The sequence below is a fragment of the Molothrus aeneus genome, chromosome 13 (assembly GCF_037042795.1).
Source record: "Molothrus aeneus isolate 106 chromosome 13, BPBGC_Maene_1.0, whole genome shotgun sequence".
Classification (NCBI taxonomy): domain Eukaryota; kingdom Metazoa; phylum Chordata; class Aves; order Passeriformes; family Icteridae; genus Molothrus; species Molothrus aeneus.
This window is the reverse complement of record NC_089658.1, coordinates 19,759,049-19,779,960: the sequence shown is the minus strand read 5'-3', so window position 1 is coordinate 19,779,960 and position 20,912 is coordinate 19,759,049. Positions and strand designations below refer to the sequence as shown.

The window sequence follows — 20,912 nt, the reverse complement described above, 5'->3', positions numbered from 1 at the left end:
TAGGGGTGTGGTTATGCACATCAGACAGGCGGGGTTATGCGTATTAGGGGCGGGGTTATGTACATCAGGGGGCGGGGTTACACTGATGCCCTAAGTTTGAGCTTTCACATTTTCCAGATTCTGTACTGCATTAGTTTATAACTCTGAGCTTCATAGAGAGTGTTAGCAGTTCTCCTCACAGCTCAGTCACACAGAACAATCCTTTTCCAGCCCCAGAACAAAGGACACTGCTGCAGCTTCAGGCCCAAAAAGTGCAAACAGCGAAGTGAGGAGAGCAATCTGGGAGGATGGGATGGCATAACCTGGAGATGGAACTGGACAATTAACTCCAATATGGAAATGGAACAAAACTTATAAAAGTGTGAAAACTGGAGTCCAGCCTGGGTGTAGCCACGGCCTGGCTCAGGTACTGCCCAAGGTGTGTCCTGTGAATGCCTTTTAATAAATCCCTGCTTTATTCTTCAACTCTGCCCAGCTCTGTTCCAGGCAGCCTCTCAAGGCATCAATGCATGCCAGATGGGCGGGGTTATGCATATTAGAGCAGATTATGCGCATTAGGGGCGGAGTTATGCACATTAAGGGGAGGGGCTTGTGTTACGCGTTCCCGGCGTGGCCCGTGGCGCCCTCTGGCGCTCCCTTGCCGCATTGCTTCGTCTGCCCCGTCGCGAGGATCGCGCTTAAAAAAATCACAAAATTTCAGTGAATTTTCGGTCAAAAATGAAAAACGGTGCTTGGCTGACGCCGCCACGTCCATCCCCCCCTCAGCCTGGGCTGCCCGTTGCTGTATCCTTTTATTTTCTCTCAGGTTGAAGCGCACCGGGAGCAAACACCCGGGATTACTGGGCTGAATGAATTACCCCCTCGGGGGGTGCTCGCGGTTCCGGCAGCCCACAGCTTTCCCATGACGACCGCATTTTCGGTCGCTCCGCACCTGCCAAGATGATGGGATAAAGTTTGGGATGGTGTTTAATTAGGCGAGAATGTTAAATGTGCAGATCAGCCGAGGCACGCGCCCTCTGGCGGCCGTAGCGGGGAACTTCCGCGGCCAGTGGAGCCACTGTCAACACCCGCGGCGGCCACAGAGCGCGTGTGGCGCCCGGCTAGCTCAGTCGGTAGAGCATGGGACTCTTAATCCCAGGGTCGTGGGTTCGAGCCCCACGTTGGGCGGGTCGTGTTTTTCCGTTTTTTCTCGGTTTTTATTTTTTTTTTCCGCCCAGTCTGGCTCCTCACGGCGCAGGCAGCCAGCAGTCGGCAGCCAAGCCGCCCCCGCCCGCCGAGCGGGGCGGAGCGGGCGCGGAGCCCGCGGACTCCATGTCCCGGCATGCCCGAGCCGCGGCTGCGCGGCGGGGCCGGGCCGGGCAGCGCCGGGGCCGGGCCGGGCAGCGCCGGGGCCCCGCGGGGAGCGGCCGGAGGAGGGACCGGCCCTTATAAATGGCGCCCAAGCAGGACCCCAAGCCCAAGTTCCAGGAGGGTGAGTGCGGGCAGGGCTCGGGGCCGCGGCGCGGGCGGGCCGAGGGTGCCGCGGGCCGCGCCCGGCGCGGGGGGCTCGGCTCCGGCCCCGGGGCTCGGCATCCGCTGCCAGCGCTCCCGGCTCAGCCCCCAGCAGGTGCCGAGAGGTGGGAGAGCTGGGTTCCCGCAGGCTTTGTCTCCTCCCGGGCCTCCTCTTTCCTCCACGGAGCACGCGGGCCCTTCCCACCCCGTTATTCCAAATATCCTTCGCTTTCCTATGTTCCTTGGCATTAAAACTGCCGAAATGCCTCTGGTTTGTCGGGGGTTTTGTTTTAATGCGTTTGGAAAATGATTATTTATTGTCCCCCGGAAGGGAGCCCAGTGCAGGAGGATTCATGGAGGTAGTGTTGGATTCCAGCACAGCTGGAATCCACATCTGCCGCAGAGCGCCGGGCTTTAAGTGAATGAGGATTAATCGAGCTTTTTAGGAGGATTTTTCTGGGTATATTTTGATCTTTAGGTAATGGTTGCGGTTGAGAGTAATAGAGGTAGGATAAATAAAAATAGCAGTGCAGTGTAAGATGGATGCCCCATCCCTGGAATGTCCCAGGCCAGGTTGGATGGTCCTGGAGCACCTGGGACAGTGGAAGGTGTCCCTGTCGTGGCGGGGGTGGGATGGGACGAGCTTTGGTGTAAGGAGCAGGGTGTTCATCCAGGGAACAGCCCTTGTGTGAGGGAGCAGGAGCCTGCCGGCTTATCATGGAGACAAAGAGCCCTTTCTGCAAATCATCCGTGTGGTTTTTAAAAATGAGTGTTCCTCGGTAACCGTGGGCATCTCTCCTGGAAAACACTGCGCAGCTCTGAGGCAGGGGCGTGTCTGCCGCCAGCACTGTGACAACGAGGGTGGTAATGTCACCTCTGATTGTCAGCCCTGTCTGTAGGGACATTTTTAAATAAATAAAAACACTGACTGTGCAATGTATCAGTGTGGGCACTTCCGGGAGAGCCCTTCTGAGCCTTTCTCTTTGTTGAGACCCAGAAGCATTTCACAGTTCTGCAGCTCATCTTCCCAAAACCGGGAGGCACTGCAGCTTCCAGCAGGAGATGTGTGCCCTCAGATATCTTGTGTTAAGTACCCTGCAAACCCCACAGTGGAGCCACGCCATGAGGCTTGGCCAGGAGGAGCTAAAGCCAGGCTGAAGGACAACCTCATCCTGCTCCAAACCCCAGAGTGAGGGGGCTCTGCTGCTGCCCTGCCCTGTCCCACAGGCTGGCTGGGGAAGCAGCATGAGGGTCTCCCTTCCTGACTCCCCTAAGCTGGGAATGCCACGTGCGGCCCTTCCTGCAAGGAAAGGACACGGCTGACAGTGCCTGTCAGGAGCTGCAGGTGCAGAGGTGGGGTGGTAGGGGAGTGCCCTGGATCAGTGACCCCCCAGAGGGGCAGCTCTGCCTGCCTGTGGCTGAGCCCAGCCTGCTGTGGGGCTGCAGCCTGACCTGAGCCTGGGGAGGAGATCTGGGCATGCCAGGGAGAGGCAGGGATGTGGGGTTTGCTGCCAAAGGCACCAGCACTATTGCTTTGTGTGTGTGCAGCTGCTCCTGGATCCTCAGGGATCTCTGCTCTGGGCTCCAAACAATCTCAGCTCTGATCCCTTTGGTGGGACAGAGAAATTGCCTCTGCAGTCAGTTCCTGCCTCGGGGCTCTCCCTGGCTGCTCTGTGCTGTTCCTGGTGACAGGGCTGTGGGCATGGCCCTCTGAGCTGAGTCTCTGTGCTTCCCTTGCAGGTGAGCGAGTGCTTTGTTTCCATGGACCTCTCCTTTATGAAGCCAAGGTGGGTGTGTGTGGCTGCTGCTGCTGCCCAGGAAAACAGGGACGTGTTTCTGTCTGCTGTGCCTCTAGGTGGGACCAAGGACTGGAACTAAAATTAACAAAAACCTGTCTGAAATCAGTGTCAAGCCCTGGGGCTCTATTCCAGAACAATTTCAGGAAGCCCAGTGGCACCGTGCAGCTATTCCGGGAAGCTCCCAGAGGCTGTTAGAACATGCAGAACACTGGAAATATCCCAGAACACTTTGTGCCTGCAGGGTTTGGTGCCTGAGCTGCTCAGGGGGAGGGGGCTGAGTACAGCCCGTGGTCTTCCTCAGTGCCCAGGAGGAGCTGCACTGCAGTGACAAAGGAAGCGGCAGCCCCAGTTCTGCTTCCAGTTCTGGCTTTTTAACCACAGGAGCCTGCACTGCAGATTTGTGCCCCTGCTGCCTCAGTGTTTGAGTGCTTCCATTCCCTCTGAAAGGGAAGGAAAGGCCTCTTGGAGCTGTGTGGGTTGGAAGGGGTGCAGAAATCCCTGGGGTGCCTCATACAGGGATTTTAATCCTTCAGGATTTGGTGTCAGTGAGTGTTAACACAGGGAGGCAGGAGAAACACTCCACTTCTCTCTTCAGGACAAAGAGTTGTAATGCTAAAACCTCACCCAGAGCACTGAGAGGGTTTGAGCTGCTCCAAACCATTCCCACCTTAGGGCTCCTACTCTGCTCCTTCCTGCCTCTGGAACAGGAGGATGAGGTTGTGGGAATGTGGGACAGTTCCCACCTTTTGCTGGGGTTTGTTCTTGTGTGCTCAGGGCTGTTGTGCCAGTGCTGCAGAGGGGAGGGTGATGGAGGCTCCTGGTTTTGAGGAAATGGCCCTGTGCCACTCAGCAGCCCGAGCTGGAGAGCAGCTGTGCTTGCCCTCCTTTTTCCAGAGTGGAATGGGTGCTGCAGGGGATCTCCCAGCTCACAAGTGGCTTTTGCCTGGCTCTTTGTACTGAGTGCATCCTTCTGAGCTCCTGCACCGGCACAATGAACTTGAAGTTTCATTTTAAAAAGGTTTGGCTTGTTTATTTTAAGGGTTTAATTTTAAAAGCTGCTTTGTCAGTATTAATGAATAACAGCCTTGGCTTTCTTCCTGCTCCTTTGATCTGTTTTTCTCCCGTGGTTTTCAGTCCAGCAGTTGTTTTGTTCCTGACCACATCCTTGGTGTCCCACAGCAAGGTGGTCAGAGCAGCTCTTTGTGAGGGCTCGTGGCAAACAGGAGCTGTTTGTGCATCTCTGCCGTGCAGAGTTGAAGGAGATTCACTTCAGGCCCTTCTAACCCCCAGCAGGGAAAATATTTTGCTGCAGAACTGTATTTGAGTCATCTTTTGCTTGGTGCTCAGCCCCTTTATTCTCTAAACAAGCAGGGGCAGGCGCAGGCTGTGTGTGGCTGGGGTTAGCTCCAGGCTGTCAGAACAAGCACTGCTGCAGCAGGAGCAGGAGAACCTTAGTCCTGGCTGGGTTTAAGTTCCATGTGTGGCATTTTGCAGCTGTTTCCTGAAACAGGAGGTTCCTCTCTGGCAGTATTTTGTAGCTGAGGGGGTACAGCACAGTGTGGTCTTGGGAAAATGTTGTATAGCCAAAGGTTCTGCCCTCTCAGACACTTGGAGGGGGTTCTGTGTGCCAGGAAAATACCAATTGTGATTTTGGGAGTAGTTTTTACTTCAGTGGAAGAAAGACTCTTTTACAGAGACTCAGCTCTGGAGCCCTGCAGGTTTTACTGCAGCCTCGTTCTGTCACTGCTCAGGGGAGCAGTGGCAGCTGAATCTCAGCACCTCCAGAACAGGACTTGAACTTCCTGGAGGAAGTGTTGAGTTGGTGGATTTGATTTGTACAGCCCAGAAGTTCAGGGCCAGGGAAAACTCTGCAAGTGAAAGCAGCAAAATTCCCTGAGCTCTCCCTCTTTTCCCTGGGACTGACTCGCCTCTCTTCTCTGTTCCAGTGTGTAAAGGTTGCCATAAAGGACAAGCAAGTGAAATACTTTATCCACTACAGTGGCTGGAATAAAAAGTAAGTAGTGCATGGAATAAAAGCAGGATTTCTCTTTCCTTTCCAGGGAGATGCTTTGTCTGAGTGTGGGCTGGGTGCAGCAGCCGTGCCATGTCCCTGCAGCTGGCAGATCCTCTGGGATTGACCAGAGTGATTTCATACCTGAGCTGCTGATTTAGTACCTGATTTATGGAACACAGAGCTGGCCATTTCCTGCAGAGCTGTCAGAGGCTGCTGGCCATGCTCTGGGACATTCTGGTTGTTCAGGGTGGGAAACACTGGAGTTCCTCCCTGGCAGAAACCTCTGCTATGAAAACTTCCTGGTTATTCCTTGGGAGCAAGGGCAGCTCCTACTGAGGTGGGGCAAAGCCACTCAGATCCCCTGCCTCTCACCCCAGGTGTTCAGGGGATTTTGGAGCACAGCTTGCTGAGGGCTGGGTTAGCAGCAGGTGCAGCCTGTGTTTGAGCTCCAGCCTCTCAGATTAAAGTAAACCTACAGGTGCTTTTTTCTCCTGCAAAACTGGCAGGGTTCCAGCTGGGAGATGGCTGAGGGTTACAGGCACCTCTGTGGGATAAATGTTGAGCCTATTAGAGGTGAAAGCTTCAATGAGGTTGCTATATTGATGTACTCTTCTCCCTTTTTTTGAGTTATTTTCTACCCCTCAAGTTGAATTTAGGAAATAGTTTTTTTTCTATGTGATTAAAAATGTCAGCTCTTCAGGCCCAGAAGTCTCAGAGGGCAGTTTCATGTTTGGTTTGGTTTCATTTCAGTGCTGAGGACTCTTAGTCACAGCAGTCTTGATCTCTGTGATGTGACTAAAAGCTGAACCTCGTGTTTTAGATGTGACTTTTAATTGCATCCGCTCTCCTGCTGCCAGAGGGCCAGGGGATGGCCCAGTGTAAACACAACACTTAGAGGGGCACATTCACTGTGTGCTGGCTCCTCTTAATGAGGCAGCACCAGTGTGGCCCTTCCTTCCCTTGTTTGTGCCATGGAGGGGCAGAGGTGCTGTCCCCATCCCGCTTTTCTTGCTTGTGCTGTTTGAGTTTTCATTTTTGCCTTCAAGCTCCAATTAAAGGACATTAAAAGTGGCGTTGCTGTAAGAGCCAGGGCAGCACAGCCTTCATGTGCCACTGTCAGGGCCTGGCTTGGAGTTATTTTGCCAGTATCAAGAGGCAGGATAGCAGAAAGCTTTGTCACCTGGGCACACGGCACTTCTGCAAGGTCTCTTGCAGCTGGACAGGCAGGGGTGGGATAAGTGCTTAGGCAGCTGAGCAGAGCACTGCCCAGAGGCTTTGGGCACAGCTGGAGGTGTTCCTCTGCAGTCTGCAGGTGCTGCCCTTGCCTTCTCTCCAACCTCTCCAGTCCTGCTGCTCCTGCAGCAATATTGGTTTGGCCACGTGCTGCTCCAAGAGTGGCAGCTGCTGAAAACTGGCACAGAACTCTTCATAGAGAGCTTTAACTGCTGTACTTTGGAATACCTCGGCCACTTTTAATGTGTTTTGTTTGTAATAAGTTGTCAGATTGCTCAGCTGAGGCATTCTGTGTTGAAGTGGAATTCCTGCTGTAATGGCAATTTCCCCAACACCTGTTCTCTTAAATCGTTCAGATTCTGCAAATATTCATGCCATCTTGGTTCCCTTCACAGACAGAAATCAGAGCTCTTCTCCTTACAGTAAGATCCTATTGCTGAATTTGTTAACCTATAAAATGTTGGAATAGATAAAGGAAACTTTCTCAGTAATATACTGTGGCTACAGATATCCCATAATTTTGTAAGCATAGAGTATTTTTTTTTTCCCTGTGATGCTTTTTTTTTTTGAATTAAAGACTGTTCTCTCCCTCCTAAATTGCCCATCCCTCAAGTGTGGGAAGCTGGAAATGCCAGAGGGTTGCACTTCCCTGGATAGATCATTCCAGCTCCACTCAGTGGGGAACGTTTGGTGACTTTGGCCTTGAGCTGTGCCAGTCCATGACTTGACACAAAGCAGAGTTTAGTCCCAAATTCTGTGAAGCTTTTAATTGACTGTTGTGTGTAGAAGGCAATCATGGGATGGCTTTGAGTGATGATTTATTTCTCTCCGGGTTTTTTCCAGCTGGGATGAATGGGTTCCAGAAAGCAGAGTGCTCAAATACGTGGATACCAACCTGCAGAAACAAAAAGAACTCCAGAAGGCCAACCAGTGAGTAGTGAGGAAGGAGGGATTGTCAGGGAATGTTTATTCAACAGAGCTTCCACCCACAGTTATGAGGGGAAGCTACTGAGTTTCAAACCAAAACCAAAGAAGCTTCTTTTTCCACCAAAATCTTCTTTCTGAATACGCTCTCTTTAAAGGGAACAATATGCAGAGGGGAAGATGAGAGGAGCTGCTCCAGGCAAGAAGACTTCTGGTCTGCAGCAGAAGAATGTTGAAGTGTAAGATTCTTTTTATTTAAAAATAAAAAACCCACCTCCCAACCCTGCCCAAAACACCTCCCAGACTTTGGCTCATCAGTTTTACTTTTAGTGGCTCTGCAGCTCAACTCCATTTCTTGTGGCACAGCCTTGTGCAAAAGCAGTTTAATGGCACCAAAAAGGCCTTTGTTAAAGTATTTCATTTAAAATGCCTTTTAGATGGTGCACAGTTAATGTTGAATTGAGGTGCTGAGCAGACACACTCTGCATTTTTTTGCAGTCTATTGTTGGTGGCCTGACACTCAAAAAATGGTGATTCTTCATAAGTCTTGTGTATCTCAGTAAAATCAGTTTCTTTATAGAATTTCCCAGGTCTTTCAAGCACTTTGGAATAAAATCCTCACAATGCCTTGCCTTCTGCCATGGTACAGTTGTCAAAACTGCATTTAAAGAGCCTTTCTTTGGCTGGTTTTGACAAAACTAAACCAATAAATACACAATTAAAAATGGGCCTGCATCCTAAGAGACCAGAAGCAAGCTCAGGCATCTACTAGAAGAACTTAATTTTGAGCTGTGACTGTCAGATTTCCTTCACTCATCCTTTTGGTGATTCAGGACAGATTTTATGGTAGATTTTCAGACAATCAGTGCAGCTCTGCTCATTTGTCATCTTCTGTTTGGGCAGGGTTTCACTTAATGATGAATGTGGCCCTTACTAATGGGCTGTTTTGAATCCCTAACTTCATTTGTGATCCTGGCTGTCATAAGGAAGCTGCTGAAATGCCACCAGTTCTTCAGAAGTGGATTTGGCAGCAGCCTCAGGCTGCAGGGCTCACTCAGGGGCGGGTTTGGCATGGAATGTGAGTCATGGCTGTGAGGAGTGCAGCACAGGTGGGGACAGGAGTTGGGGTTTGCTCTGGATCCTGGGGCAGTTTCACTTTGGGACTGGCCAGAACCTGGCCAGAGCTGTCTGTAGCTGGCTCCTGGTCTGGGGAAGGGGGAATCAGTGGATCTGCTGGGTCCCCCTGGATCTCCTGGCTGGGTGCTCCCCTGTGCTCAGGTGCTGCAGGCTGAGCTCCAGCTGAGTCCTGCCAGCTCAGGAGCAGCCTCCACAGGAACCACTCACGCACTGCTGTGCTCACCTGGGGTCAGACAAAGCCCAGCCCAACTCTGTAGGCAGCTGATAATGATAAGTGTCATTAAAACCTAATTAAAACAGGTCTGAATGATGACCAGCACTGATTTGGCTGCTTAAGGGGCTGTTCCGGCTGAGTGTCTCCCATGTGAGCGGTGGGAGGGAGCTGATGGTGGGTGTGAGTTTGACTCAGCTGTGAGTGTGTGTTGATTGCACTACAGAGTAATGCTTCCCAAAATACACTGCCAAAATCCAGCCTCGGGGCTGTTCCCTTGTTGTACATCAGAGCTCATTGCAGACACACGAAATACTGGTGGTGGGGAGGGGAGAAACTGTTCTAAAAGGGTGACACTGTCCATCTCCGTGGGCCACCTTTTGTGGCACTCCTGGAGGCTCTGAGGGGAAGGCGGTTTATACTCTGAGATGTGTTCCCCTGCTAAGCAGGCAGTGGTGGCACGAGTGTGAGCACAGCGTGTGCCCAGCAGTGCTCAGAGTGGTGAGCTGCAGGAAGGCAGGCTGGGCTGGGTGAGGCTGCCCACGAGCTGTGTGTGCCCTGTCCCCAGGTTTTTCCGGCGGGATGGAGCCCACGCCGTGTGCTGCCTGGAGACCCCGGCCATCTCCACACGGTGAGTGAGGCCTGGGGCAGCCGCCATGCAGGGCTGCCAGCCCGGGGCCCCCTCCTCCTTCCCTGGCTGCTGGGCAGGCCCTGGGAGCTCTCCTGGGGCCCACCTTGCCTCTCTCCTGGGCTCTTCCCTGGCTTCTTCCCTGCTTTTGTTTTTGGGTTCTGGGCAGGCCTTGGGAGCCCTCAGCTCTCCTGGGGCCCACCCTCCTCCCTCTTCTCTGGTTTCTTTCCTGGTTTCTTTGTTGGGTTCTGAGCAGACCCTGGGAGCCCTTGGCTGTCTTGGGGCCCACCTTTCCCCTCCTGTGGGTTCTGCCCTGGGTTCTGGACAGGCCCTGGGAGGCTTTGGCTCCCCTGGGTTCTCTCCAGGTTCTGGGCAGGCCCTGGGTTCTCTCCAGGTTCTGGGCAGGCCCTGGGTTCTCTCCAGGTTCTGGGCAGGCCCTGGGTTCTCTCCAGGTTCTGGGCAGGCCCTGGGTTCTCTCCAGGTTCTGGGCAGGCCCTGGGTTCTCTCCAGGTTCTGGGCAGGCCCTGGGTTCTCTCCAGGTTCTGGGCAGGCCCTGGGTTCTCCCCTGGGTTCTGGGCAGGCCCTGGGCGCCCTTGTCTCCCCTGGGTTGTAGACAGGCCCTGGGTTCCCCACTGTGTTCCCCCTGGGTTCTGGACAGGCCCTGGGAGCCCTCAGCTCCCCTGGGTTCTCTCCTGGTTCTCCCCTGGGTTCTAGACAGGCCCTGGGTTCCCCCTGGGTTCCCCCTGGGTTCTCCCTTGGGTTTTGGGCAGGCCCTGGGGGCCCTTGGCTCTCCTGGGTTCTCTCCTGGGTTCTCCTCTGGGTTTTGAGCAGGCCCTGGGGGCCCTTGGCTCTCCTGGGTTCTCTCCTGGGTTCTCTCCTGGGTTCTCTCCTGGGTTCTCTCCTGGGTTCTCTCCTGGGTTCTCTCCTGGGTTCTCCTCTGGGTTTTGGGCAGGCCCTGGGGGCCCTTGGCTCTCCTGGGTTCCCCCCTGGGTTCCCCCCTGGGTTCCCCCCTGGGTTCTGGGCAGGCCCTGGGAGCCCTTGGCTTTCCTGGGTTCCCCCCTGGTTTCTGGGCAGACCCTGGGTTCCCCCCTGGGTTCTCCCCTGGGTTTTGGGCAGGACCTGGGAACCCTTGGCTCTCCTGTGTTCCCCCCTGGGTTCTCCCCTGGGTTCTGGGCAGGCCCTGGGTTCTCTCCTGATTCTCCCCTGGGTTCTGGGCAGGCCCTGGGTACTCCCCTGGGTTCTGGGCAGGCCCTGGGTACTCCCCTGGGTTCTGGGCAGGCCCTGGGGGCCCGTGCTGTCCTGGGGTGCTTTGGCAGCAGGGCCCTGCTTGGGGCTGTTGAAAGCCCATCTGCAGCTCCTCTGCCCTGCACCTTTGTGGTCGGGCTGGGTGCAGTGGGAGGACGCTCCCTGTGTCCAGCTGACTCCAGACTTTCAGCCCTGGATCCTTCTAGAGCCTGCAGCCTGGAGTCCTGGAAAGCAGCACCAAGGAGTTTTCAGGGGCCTTGGGAGCAGTGCTGGCGTTGGAAGGGAGAGCTCAGAACCTGCTCCTTGTGTGTGCTTTTGTTTGAGTCTGTTCAGGGTAACTGTTCTGCAAACTGCAGCAGCTGGTTCCAAAAGCTGTGAAGCAATCTCTGATCAGATAGAAATATGTATGAAATGCAGGTTTGGGTTTAAAATAATTGCTCATCTTTTGGTAACTGGAAGCTGTAGCAGAAAAAAATGTGTAGTTAAAGCAGGCTGCCTATGCAACACCTTCTGACTCTGTTAAATGTAGCTCAGCTGAATCTCAGCTTCCAAAAGTTTATTCTACATTTCATGGGCCTAAAATTCAGGAAACAGAGTTAATGGGTGCTTGAATAATACGAAGGGTAACCAAGTGTTCTGGAGGGAAGATATGGTACTGAGTAACAAATTAGGGAATAACATCTGGTTGTAAATTACCTAAATGGAGTTTTAAAAAACTCTGCTTCTGTTCTAATGGTTAACCTGATTTTTATCTTGTGAATTAATTCTGTGAAGGGCTCCCTGATCCTCCCTGTTGGCTTTGGAAGAAAAGCCTTTCTCTTCAGTGCACCAGCCCACTGTTGGTGACTTACCCTGGGAATTGCTCCCTCTGAGGGATGAGCTTTATCCTGCACAGACTTTCAGCCTCATTTCAGCTGCTTTGCCTTTAAACAAACCCTTTATTCTCCCTATCTCCTGCCCTTCCTCAGAGCTCTGCCTGTTTCCTGGCCCTGATAAACCCAGTCCAGAGCCTGAAAACAAGAGTCATTGAGGGAGTGCTGAATTTCTGAGGGATCAGGCTTGGCCTGGTGGAGTTTTATCCACCCAGTGCCCAGTTTTTGAGCAGTGGATCCAGGCTGCTCTTGGCAGGGAGCAAACTGAGAATAAATCATGGTACTCCAGCTAAAACTGGCTGAAAATGGGTAGTAAATAGACAAAGTGCTCCTGCATCTTCCCTCTGCTGCTGCACTTGGTAAAGCTGGAGGGTTTTTTTCCATCTTTTACTGGAAGTTAATTCAGTTTAGTGAGATTTTTCTGGGAATTCCCAGCACTTCTGTTTCCTTGTGCCATATTCTGTCTGAAATAAAACAGCCACAAACCTCATGTAGCTCTCCAAGAGCAGTTGGGAAGGATAAAACTTCCCAGAAATGGTGAATTCTAACCTGTTTCATGAGGAATCTTGTGGTACCATAGCCCTGAAGCCAAGTTGTAGCTTGTGTTTCCTCTGTGTGTCCTTAGCTAAACACTGCCCAGGCCTCTTGAGGATTGCTCCTGCTGCTTGAAACATTTTCTGGCTTTCTGCTGTGGCTTCTTTAAGTATCACTCTCTTGACATGTGCACTAATTTGTGTTCTTCTTGCAGGAAAACAAAAAAGAACAAGCAGAAAAGTAAGTGCGTTTTATTTTGCATCTGAGTGGCTCTCTCTAGTGAAGGATTTGTAGCTGAAACAAGACCTTCAGCCTGCCCCAATAATTCAGTGACACCTTGTGCTGTCCCTCCTGGGCTCCTGGGGCTCTCCCTGCTCAGGAAGGGGAAGGTTCACACTTTTCTGCTTGGTACAAAATGTACTCGTTCCAGTCTGTCAGGATTTTGAGCTCTTGCAATTGCAAAGTGAAGCTGATCTGCTGAAATAATTTCCTAACTCAAACTTGGGTTTTCTTAATGAGATGGAGACATGACACAGCTGCAGAGCTGAGCTGCTGGGTCCAAAAATTCTCCCCCAAAAATGTGACAGACTGGTGTGGTTCTAGTGCAGAAACCTCCCTCAGATAAGTGCCAGTGCAGCAGTTTAAACTGGCACAAATGGGGGACTCCCAGAACAGAAGTAATATTTAAAACAACAACAAAAAAACCCCAACAGGAGCAAAGGTGACCTGAGAAAAATCTGAGCCTTACTTTGAAATCCTTGCCCTAAATGTTGCCTGCTGTTTTTTCTGCTGCTGTGTGTGCTGTGCACAGCTCCAGGCATTGGGGAGGGGAGCAGCACCAGTGAGACTCCCCAGCCTCCCAGGAAGAAGAGGGCTCGGGTGGATCCAACTGTTGAAAGTGTGAGTATTTTCCATTCCCTCCCAGGGATTCTGGGTGGAAAACAGAAGGGTGCTGTGCTCCCAATTAGTACCTGAGAGTAATTAGTCTGGCTTGGCTGTTCCCAGGAGGAGACGTTTATGAACAGAGTTGAAGTGAAGGTGAAGATCCCTGAAGAGCTGAAGCCATGGCTGGTGGATGACTGGGACTTGATCACCAGGCAGAAACAGGTACCTGTGGAAATCCTGCCCAGCTCTGGGGGACACCTTCCACTATCCCAGGCTGCCCAGCTTGGTTGGGGTTTTTTAAATGCCCAACTAAACTCTTGGAGTAGTTCTTTCCTAACCTGAATCATCTTAACCTGCTGATTTTATCCTAGAAATAGCCTGGTGAGAAAGGGTTTCAGTTCAGCTTCCAGGTATAAATGTCTGCAAGAATAAGACAAACTTTTACTCTGTTTTGCATTTGTAGCTCTTCTACCTCCCTGCCAAGAAGAATGTGGACTCCATTTTAGAGGATTATGCAAACTACAAAAAATCCCGAGGAAATACTGATAACAAGTGAGTAGTGCTCACTGCCAGCCTTAAACACCTCCTTGGCTCTTGTTGTTGGACTTGGATTCCATGGAAAATGGAATAAGGATGTGAAACCTGACCCAGCCCCATGTCCAATGCCCTGTTCCAAGCCCAAGGTGATAGTGGTGTTCAGAAATCCTGAGGGAGTAATTCCAAACTGCACGTCTGCTTTCTGCGTATGAGTTCTGCTTCCCCACTTGCCCTAAGCCTTTTCCTGAAGGAAGCTGATGAAACTTCCCAGAGAAGCCATGTGGGGTGAGCTCAGTGCCTCTGGGCTCCCTCACTGAGCCAGGGGCCAGAGAGGTGCACGAGGACTTGTAAATACTCAGATGGGCAAAGCCAATTATTGTTTGTAATTACCCAGCAATCAGCCCTGAGCAAAACAAGGTGTGTTTACTCTGCAGGAGACTTTCCTGTTTGAAAGGGAGAACAGAAAGGGGAAGTAATTTTCTTCCATTCAAGAGGAAGCAGATTATTGACTTGTCAGGGTGTTTTAACCTGCTCTGATGTAATTGTCCTGATGCCTGTTCTAAATTTGTTGGCAGGGCGGGGTGAGGGCTCTGCTCTTCTGTCATTGCCAGGTCCTGTATAGGCAGGGTGAGGTTGGAGGCCTGCAGGAATCTGGCAGGAGAGGCCTGGGAGGAAGGGAGCAGGTGCCTGAAATACTAGGGGACTGTTCCCCTGCCCAGTGCAATTAATTCAGTATTGTCCTTTGAACATGGTGTGAGCTGGGATGAGATGTGGGTGACAGAGAAAGCTGCTGAATGTCCCCCGTGCTGCCTGTGCTTTCAGAAGGGCTGCTCCAAGTCCATCTCTGCTGTTCTTGGTTTGCCTACATCCTGGCTCTGTTCAGAACAGCCCATTTTCCAGGGGGGTCTGGAATTGCATCCCTCCCTGTGGCTGTAGATTTTAAGGTCTCCAGACAAATTTCCTTGCAAGGTGTGAAAGGCTATCCTGATTTTGGTGGTGTCCCCAAGCCAAGCCTCGCCCTGGAGCAGTCCTTGTTCCTTGGAGCAGGCCTTGCAGAGCTCTCTGTCCCCAGGGAGTACGCTGTCAACGAGGTGGTGGCTGGGATCAAGGAGTATTTCAATGTCATGCTGGGCACCCAGCTGCTGTACAAGTTCGAGAGGCCCCAGTACGCCGAGATCCTGGCGGATCACCCCGACGCCCCCATGTCCCAGGTCTACGGGGCCCCACACCTCCTGAGGCTCTTTGGTGAGTGCCACCTGGGCAGGGGGGATGGACAGCACTGGGAAGGAGTCAAGTGCTTGTTTCCCCCTCTTGAGCCTGTGACAGGCAGCTCTGAAGGGAGGGTTCATTCCCTAAGGGTGGATTCGTTCCCTATCCATATACCCAAAAGGCTCAGAGCCATTGTGGGGTTTGGGATGGACATGAATTTTTAAAGTCTGGTTTGGGTGAAATTGTATAAATTGGAATAATCCCTGGGCTGCTTTCCTGTGCTGCTGTAAGGCTGTGGGCTCACACAGTGACTTGAAGCAGTGTTTGTGACAAGTGTCCTTGCTTTGGGCAGTGCGGATCGGAGCCATGCTGGCCTACACGCCCCTGGATGAGAAGAGTCTGGCTTTGCTCTTGAACTACTTGCATGACTTCTTAAAGTGAGTACTTGTGAGGTCTTCCAGCAAGAAAGAGAGGGGTCAGGGAGCTCAGGCTGCTGTGAGGCTGCCCCTTTTCAGTGAATTGTTGTGTAACTGGGGCCTGTGTGTGGGATCTTCCCCACGGCTGCAGTGAAGCCTCTCAGACTCCACTTCTCTGGTTCTGTTAATCTGCACTCCTACCCTGTCCCATCTGCTCCTTGTTGCAAAATAAATGCTTCAACATTTATTTATAGCTGCTAAAAAAAGCAGATGATAATTCCAGCAAGCTATTAAATTACACAACAGTTACTCAACAACAATTGAGCAAACGTTTAAAAAGTGATGAACTTTAGGAATGTTATTTCTGGGACAGACTGTCACCAGGGCTTTAGTGTGCTATGGTTCCCTGTAGCCGTGGGATGTTCAGGAGGGGAAACATCCTATAATAATAAAACACTTCAATGTGAAATGAGGTGAGCTTTAAGGTCCCTTCCAACCCAAATCATTCCGTGATTAGGAGCTATTGGAAGCTGAAAGAAAAGCCTCAGTAAATCCAGGAGAGCTCTGCAGCAGGGCTTGACAGGAGTCAGCCTGGTAGCCAGGGGAAACCTGCCCTGGTCCTTTGGGGCAGCCTGAGGTAAATGCAGGTGCTGAAGAGCTCTGGCTGTGAGGTAGAAATGTGAACCCAGTGAGCAGAAATCCTGAACCCATTCCATGAGAATCAATGGCACACAACCTTTACCTTTGGCCGTTCCTTGTTTTGCCATCCTTCACTCAGCCCTCGAGGGTCCCTGTTTGTGCAGACAGAGCTTCCTGGTGTCCTGTTCTGTTCCTCCTTCTTGGAGCAGAGCAGTACCAGATCAATTCTTGGTACAGCAGCTGCCTGAACCTCAAATACCACCAGCTTCGTCCTGTTCATCCTGAGCTGCCAGAGCTCACCTGGAGCCAGAGGTGCTTGGCAGCTCGTTTGGAATGGGATTTTTGGCTGAGCTGTCAGACCTGTAAGTGCCTGGCAGAGCTGATGGGAGCAGCTACTGTGGGACTGACTGGTGCTTCTCAAACCCTGTTGTGTGTCTGGGCATTCAGATTCACTGAAACACGGAGGGTTTGGGCAAGCAGCAATGTAATGGTTTTGTTGTTTTTGTAGATACTTAGCGAAGAATTCCTCTGCGTTGTTCAGTGCCAGCGATTACGAGGTGGCCCCTCCGGAGTACCACCGGAAGGCGGTGTAATCCACGGAGCAAGGCTTGGATCCTGCACCACTGTCCACTCCTGCATCCTGTCCTTCACCTCCCCGTCACACAGCTCCTGCACAGCTCCTGTAAACATAGAGTGATTCAAGTTGTGTGTGTGAAGTGCAACTGCCACCTAAGTCCGGAAGATTCCTTGTTCTGCGGTGGAATCTCTTGTCCCAGGGCGGAAGCTCGGAGCTCCGGGAGCTCCGTGGTGTTCCTGGCTCGGTGTGTGCATCGCTGGGATGTAAAGGAATGTGTTCTGGTGTGTCATTGTCTGGACTCAGTGCTCGTAGGGCTGCTCTCCCCAGAGGCTCGGCCTCACTAACCTGCTTTATTCCATAGTAATGACAGACCACGAGGGCTGTGTCACCTGTCTCGGTGCTATTGACTGTCTCACTCACCCCAGTGACTTTTTGGTGTTGAAAGTTCAATGTTTGGTTTATAAATGTCTGCTTTTCATGGGGTAGTTGAAGGACTGTGACTTTTTTTTATATTCTAATGATAGGAAAATGCATTCTCATCTCGTAGTGTTTGGAAATGTTGGTCTTTCGCAGAGCTGTTTTACAGATCTGCAAATAAACTTTTTTAATTTCAAATGTGGTTTCTGGTGTTTGTGTTTGCATCAGTCTCTGCTCTGTGAGTGTCCTGGCCAGGCTGAGCAAGGGAATGAGGGGTTTGGATCTCTTAAAGGCATTGCATGACTTGGCTCTGAATAGCTGCTCTTTGCAGGCAAAATACCAGGTTTTAATCACAGATGTTACTGCAGGAAGCCACAGTGGCCAGGGATCTGGGACCCATGCTGTCCCAGGGCTGCTCTGGGGTGGGACTGAGCCTTTCCTGCAGGGGCTGAGGGGCAGGAGGGTCCCACACGTGTCCCCAGCAGGGCTGTGCCCTCCCAGCCCCGCCTGGGGTGAGGATGGGCTGGGCTGCCCGGGGCTGAGGGAAGGTCTGTGCACATTCCCTGGACGGGAGCCCAGCAGGGTCGTGTCCCACCCTGCTGCCCTCCTGTGCTGAGCACAGCCCCCAGTGGTGCTGGGGATGGGATAGTCCAGTTGGATAAGGAGCTGTTTGAAAAAGCAGCAGGATCTGCTGTTCCATGGAAAAAGGGCGATATTGAGCAATGGGGTGAGGGGAAGTTGCCATGGAAACTGAGGCAGGGCTGGGAGCCCCTGTGGCACTTCCAAGGCGGGTTCCTACTCGGAATTCTGTTCAGGGCAGGCAGGGAGTAGGGAAAGGGGCACTGTGGGGTCCCTGCCCAGCACCAGGCTGGGGGAAGGTGGGTGCTCCTCCTGCTCCTGCTGCTGTTCTAATCGCTGCCTGCTCGCCTCAGCCTTGTTAATTAGCCACGTCTCATTATTTATCCTGGCCATTACCCGGAGCCAGGATCATGTTCCAATCTGAACAATGGATTTATCCTTTGCCAACCACCCCAAGAGTGAAAATGGCCTTTTGTTGTCAGTGCTTGTGCTCACAGAACAGGGTTTGTACCAAGGCCTGTTGGGATCTTCTGGTCATTATGTTTTATGTGGGAAGGTCCCTGGGCTCCTGCTGGCAAACCAAGGTTCCCAGGGAGAGTTCACCTGGCCCTGTGTTGCCCCTCTGAGCTGGGAGCCTCTGCTCCCTCCAGCTCTTCCTGGAAAGGGTGAACTCTTCCAGGCTGGCCTGAGGCAGGAATTGTTGGCTTCCCTCGTTGGCTTTCTTGGTGCCCTTGGCCCCCATGGAGGCTGGGTGCGCTTATGGTTGTGGTTCCTCAGACAGGGCTGTACCCCCTGGAGAAGCTGAGGAGTTTGTAGAGCAGGAAACGAGATCTTTGCAAGGATGGACTGCTGGAGGCCAAGCCCTGTGCCCAGGAGGGGAGTCCCTGGCACAGCACGATGTGACAGAGCCTGGGGGAGCTCAGCTGGCCGAGCTCCCTGCTGGAAAAGGTGCTTTTACACATGGGAAATGATTGTTTGAGGAATCATGAGGAGCTGTGAGGAGCTGTCCCTGTCAGGGTGACCCCGGCAGGAGGGCAGGGCCATGCTGTGCCATTCCCCATGTCCCAGCTGTGCCATTCCCCATGTCCCAGCCGTGCTGTTCCCAGTGTTTGGGCTGTGCATCCTGCCCCACGCTGTGTCCCTTTTTCCTTCCTTTGCTCCAATGTGAGGGTGGTTTCCTGTGCCGAGGGTGCGGAGGGCTGGGTCCCTCCTCGCCTGTTTTCCTGCTGCCCTTTCGAGCCTGGCTGGTGCGGCAGCGCCTGTGCCAGATGCAATCCCAGTGCTGCTCCATCCCTGCCCTGCTGCCTCGGCACAGCCAGGAGAGGAGAGGAGAGGGGGAGCAGAGTGATCCCAACGCTGCTCCATCCCTGCCCTGCTGCCTCGGCACAGCCAGGAGAGGAGAGGAGAGGGGGAGCAGAGTGATCCCAACGCTGCTCCATCCCTGCCCTGCTGCCTCGGCACAGCCAGGAGAGGAGAGGAGGGAGCAGAGTGATCCCAACGCTGCTCCATCCCTGCCCTGCTGCCTCGGCACAGCCAGGAGAGGAGAGGAGAGGGGGAGCAGAGTGATCCCTGTGGCACTGCCCCAGCTCAGCCATGGTGTCTGCACAGGTGAGTGCCCCCATAACCATGTCCCAGTGTCCTCCTGGCTGTGTCCTGCATGTGCCGTGTCCCTGTGCCTTGGGGTGTACCGGGAGCTGTGCCCTGCCCAGGGATCTGTGCTGGGGGGGCTTGGGGCCTCAGCCCTGACATGGCCAAGGGAAAGAGCCAGGGCTGTTGGAGCTGCTGAGGCTTCTGGAGCTCTCTGCAAGGGACAAGGAGCTTATTGCAGGGGATAAGGAGCTAACGGGTCCCAAAGCCCATTAAGGCTCCATGGGGCTCCCTGTTACCTGCAATAGGCACATGCTCACTGGGCTTTGCCATACCAGGATTATGCCAAGGCTTACTCCCTCTGGTTAATTATTAACCGGAATTAATGAGATGAAGGGTGGAGAGATGCAGGGAGCGCTGCAGAGGCTGCTCCCCTGCCCCATCACCCCAAGGCCCTGCTGGTACCCCCAGAGCAAAGGCAGCAGCAGAGCCTCCAGCCCCAGTGTGGGTTCTGCTGCCTGTGTGGCCTTCCTGGGTGTCAGGGAGCTGTAATCAGCTTCTCTGGAGTAAAGCAGCTTTCTGCAGCTGCCCTGGGCCATGAGCAGGGGGTGCCAGGAGCCATGTGTCCCCTTGAGGACCCTGCTGCTGGGTGGCACTATTTATTTTCCCTTCCCATGGCTTCACCAGCTGCTGGAGGTTCTGGAAGGCCTTGGCCAGGCAGCACCCACTGGCAACATGAATGGGTGGAGGGTGGGAGTCCCATGGGATCCAGTCCCTGTCCTTGGCAGGAACAGCCAGGGCAGCAGCAGGGCCAGGGAGCAGCTCTGGCTCAGCCGCTGCTCTCACCTGTAATTGGCACTGAGGGGTTGCTCAATGCAGCAGTGAAGGCTGCTGGCTAATTAGTTTATTCTCTAAAACAGCCTCTCAGTAGCAGCTCGGTGATCTGGGAAAGGCCAGGGCTGGACAGGGCTGTCATTACCTCGTTAGGCCAGCTAATGGAGCTGGGAAACACAAACCCGTGCACGCTCCGCTGTGACACAGCAGCCGCGGGTCCGTGCGGCCCTGGTGTGGTACAGGCACCCCTGGGCCTGAGGAACCTTCCCGAGGGACAGTGCCGAGCAGCTGCCCTGGCTGCCGGCCCTGTGACAGCCCGGGGGCACACCGAGGATCGAGGGAAGTGCCTTTTCCAGAGGCCATGCAGTGTGAGCTGGCTCGGGAGCGCCATCAGCCCCTCCACTGCCACAATCGCTGCTTTTGTTTCTCAGCTGGGTGGGGAGTGGAAACCCGGCGTCCCTTCCCGTACAAAACAACAGGGCTTCGTTATCCAGGGCCCCGGTGCTCCACCGCTGGAGCTCCCACCCTTCGCCATCCCTTCAGCTCTCTATGGAGCTCTCCATGGAAACGGGATCAGCATGATCCCCGCCAGTCCCACAGCCATGCTGGGTTAGCAGGGCTGGGGCTCCGAGCTGGCACCAGAACAGCTGTGCCCTCCCTGGCCCGAGAGGCTGCCCGGGTCCCTGTGCCCTCCCTGGCCCGAGAGGATGCCCGGTCCCTGTGCCCTCCCCGGACTGAGAGGCTGCCCCGATCCCTGTGCCCTCCCTGGCCCGAGAGGATGCCCCGGTCCCTGTGCCCTCCCTGGCCCGAGAGGCTGCCCCGGTCCCTGTTCTCTCCCCACATTGAGAGGATGCCCGGTCCCTGTTCTCTCTCTGCATTGAGAGGATGCCCGGTCCCTGTTCTCTCCCCGCATTGAGAGGCTGCCCCGGTCCCTGTTCTCTCCCCACATTGAGAGGATGCCCGGTCCCTGTTCTCTCTCTGCATTGAGAGGATGCCCGGTCCCTGTTCTCTCCCCGCATTGAGAGGATGCCCGGTCCCTGTTCTCTCCCCGCATTGAGAGGATGCCCCGGTCCCGGTTCTCTCCCCGCATTGAGAGGATGCCCCGGTCCCTGTCCCCTCCCCGCAGTGAGAGGATGCCCGGTCC

The 20,912-nt window shown here is 53.6% G+C and overlaps 1 protein-coding gene and 1 non-coding gene across 2 annotated transcripts; both read left to right on the top strand.

The window, feature by feature from the left end:
* The first annotated feature begins 1,094 nt into the window (after nt 1-1,094).
* Nucleotides 1,095-1,167, top strand: TRNAK-CUU (transfer RNA lysine (anticodon CUU)). Its single transcript has one exon. It is a non-coding gene; the product is annotated as a tRNA-Lys (tRNA).
* A 180-nt stretch (nt 1,168-1,347) lies between these two features.
* Nucleotides 1,348-16,966, top strand: MORF4L1 (mortality factor 4 like 1). Its single transcript, XM_066558907.1, has 13 exons — nt 1,348-1,471; nt 3,232-3,278; nt 5,237-5,304; nt 7,381-7,467; nt 7,620-7,700; nt 9,378-9,440; nt 12,303-12,328; nt 12,900-12,988; nt 13,094-13,195; nt 13,437-13,525; nt 14,583-14,755; nt 15,072-15,156; nt 16,283-16,966. The coding sequence occupies exons 1-13, from the start codon at nt 1,432-1,434 to the stop codon at nt 16,365-16,367; spliced, it is 1,035 nt and encodes a 344-aa protein (XP_066415004.1). The 5' UTR covers nt 1,348-1,431; the 3' UTR covers nt 16,368-16,966.
* The last annotated feature ends 3,946 nt before the right edge of the window (nt 16,967-20,912 follow it).

Coding starts and splice junctions, on each gene's coding strand:
- MORF4L1 (XM_066558907.1), top strand. CDS start 1,432: ATGGCGCCCAAGCAGGACCCCAAGCCCAAGTTCCAGGAGG. Junction 5,305..7,380: donor TACAGTGGCTGGAATAAAAA/GTAAGTAGTGCA, acceptor GGTTTTTTCCAG/CTGGGATGAATGGGTTCCAG. Junction 15,157..16,282: donor TACTTGCATGACTTCTTAAA/GTGAGTACTTGT, acceptor TTGTTTTTGTAG/ATACTTAGCGAAGAATTCCT.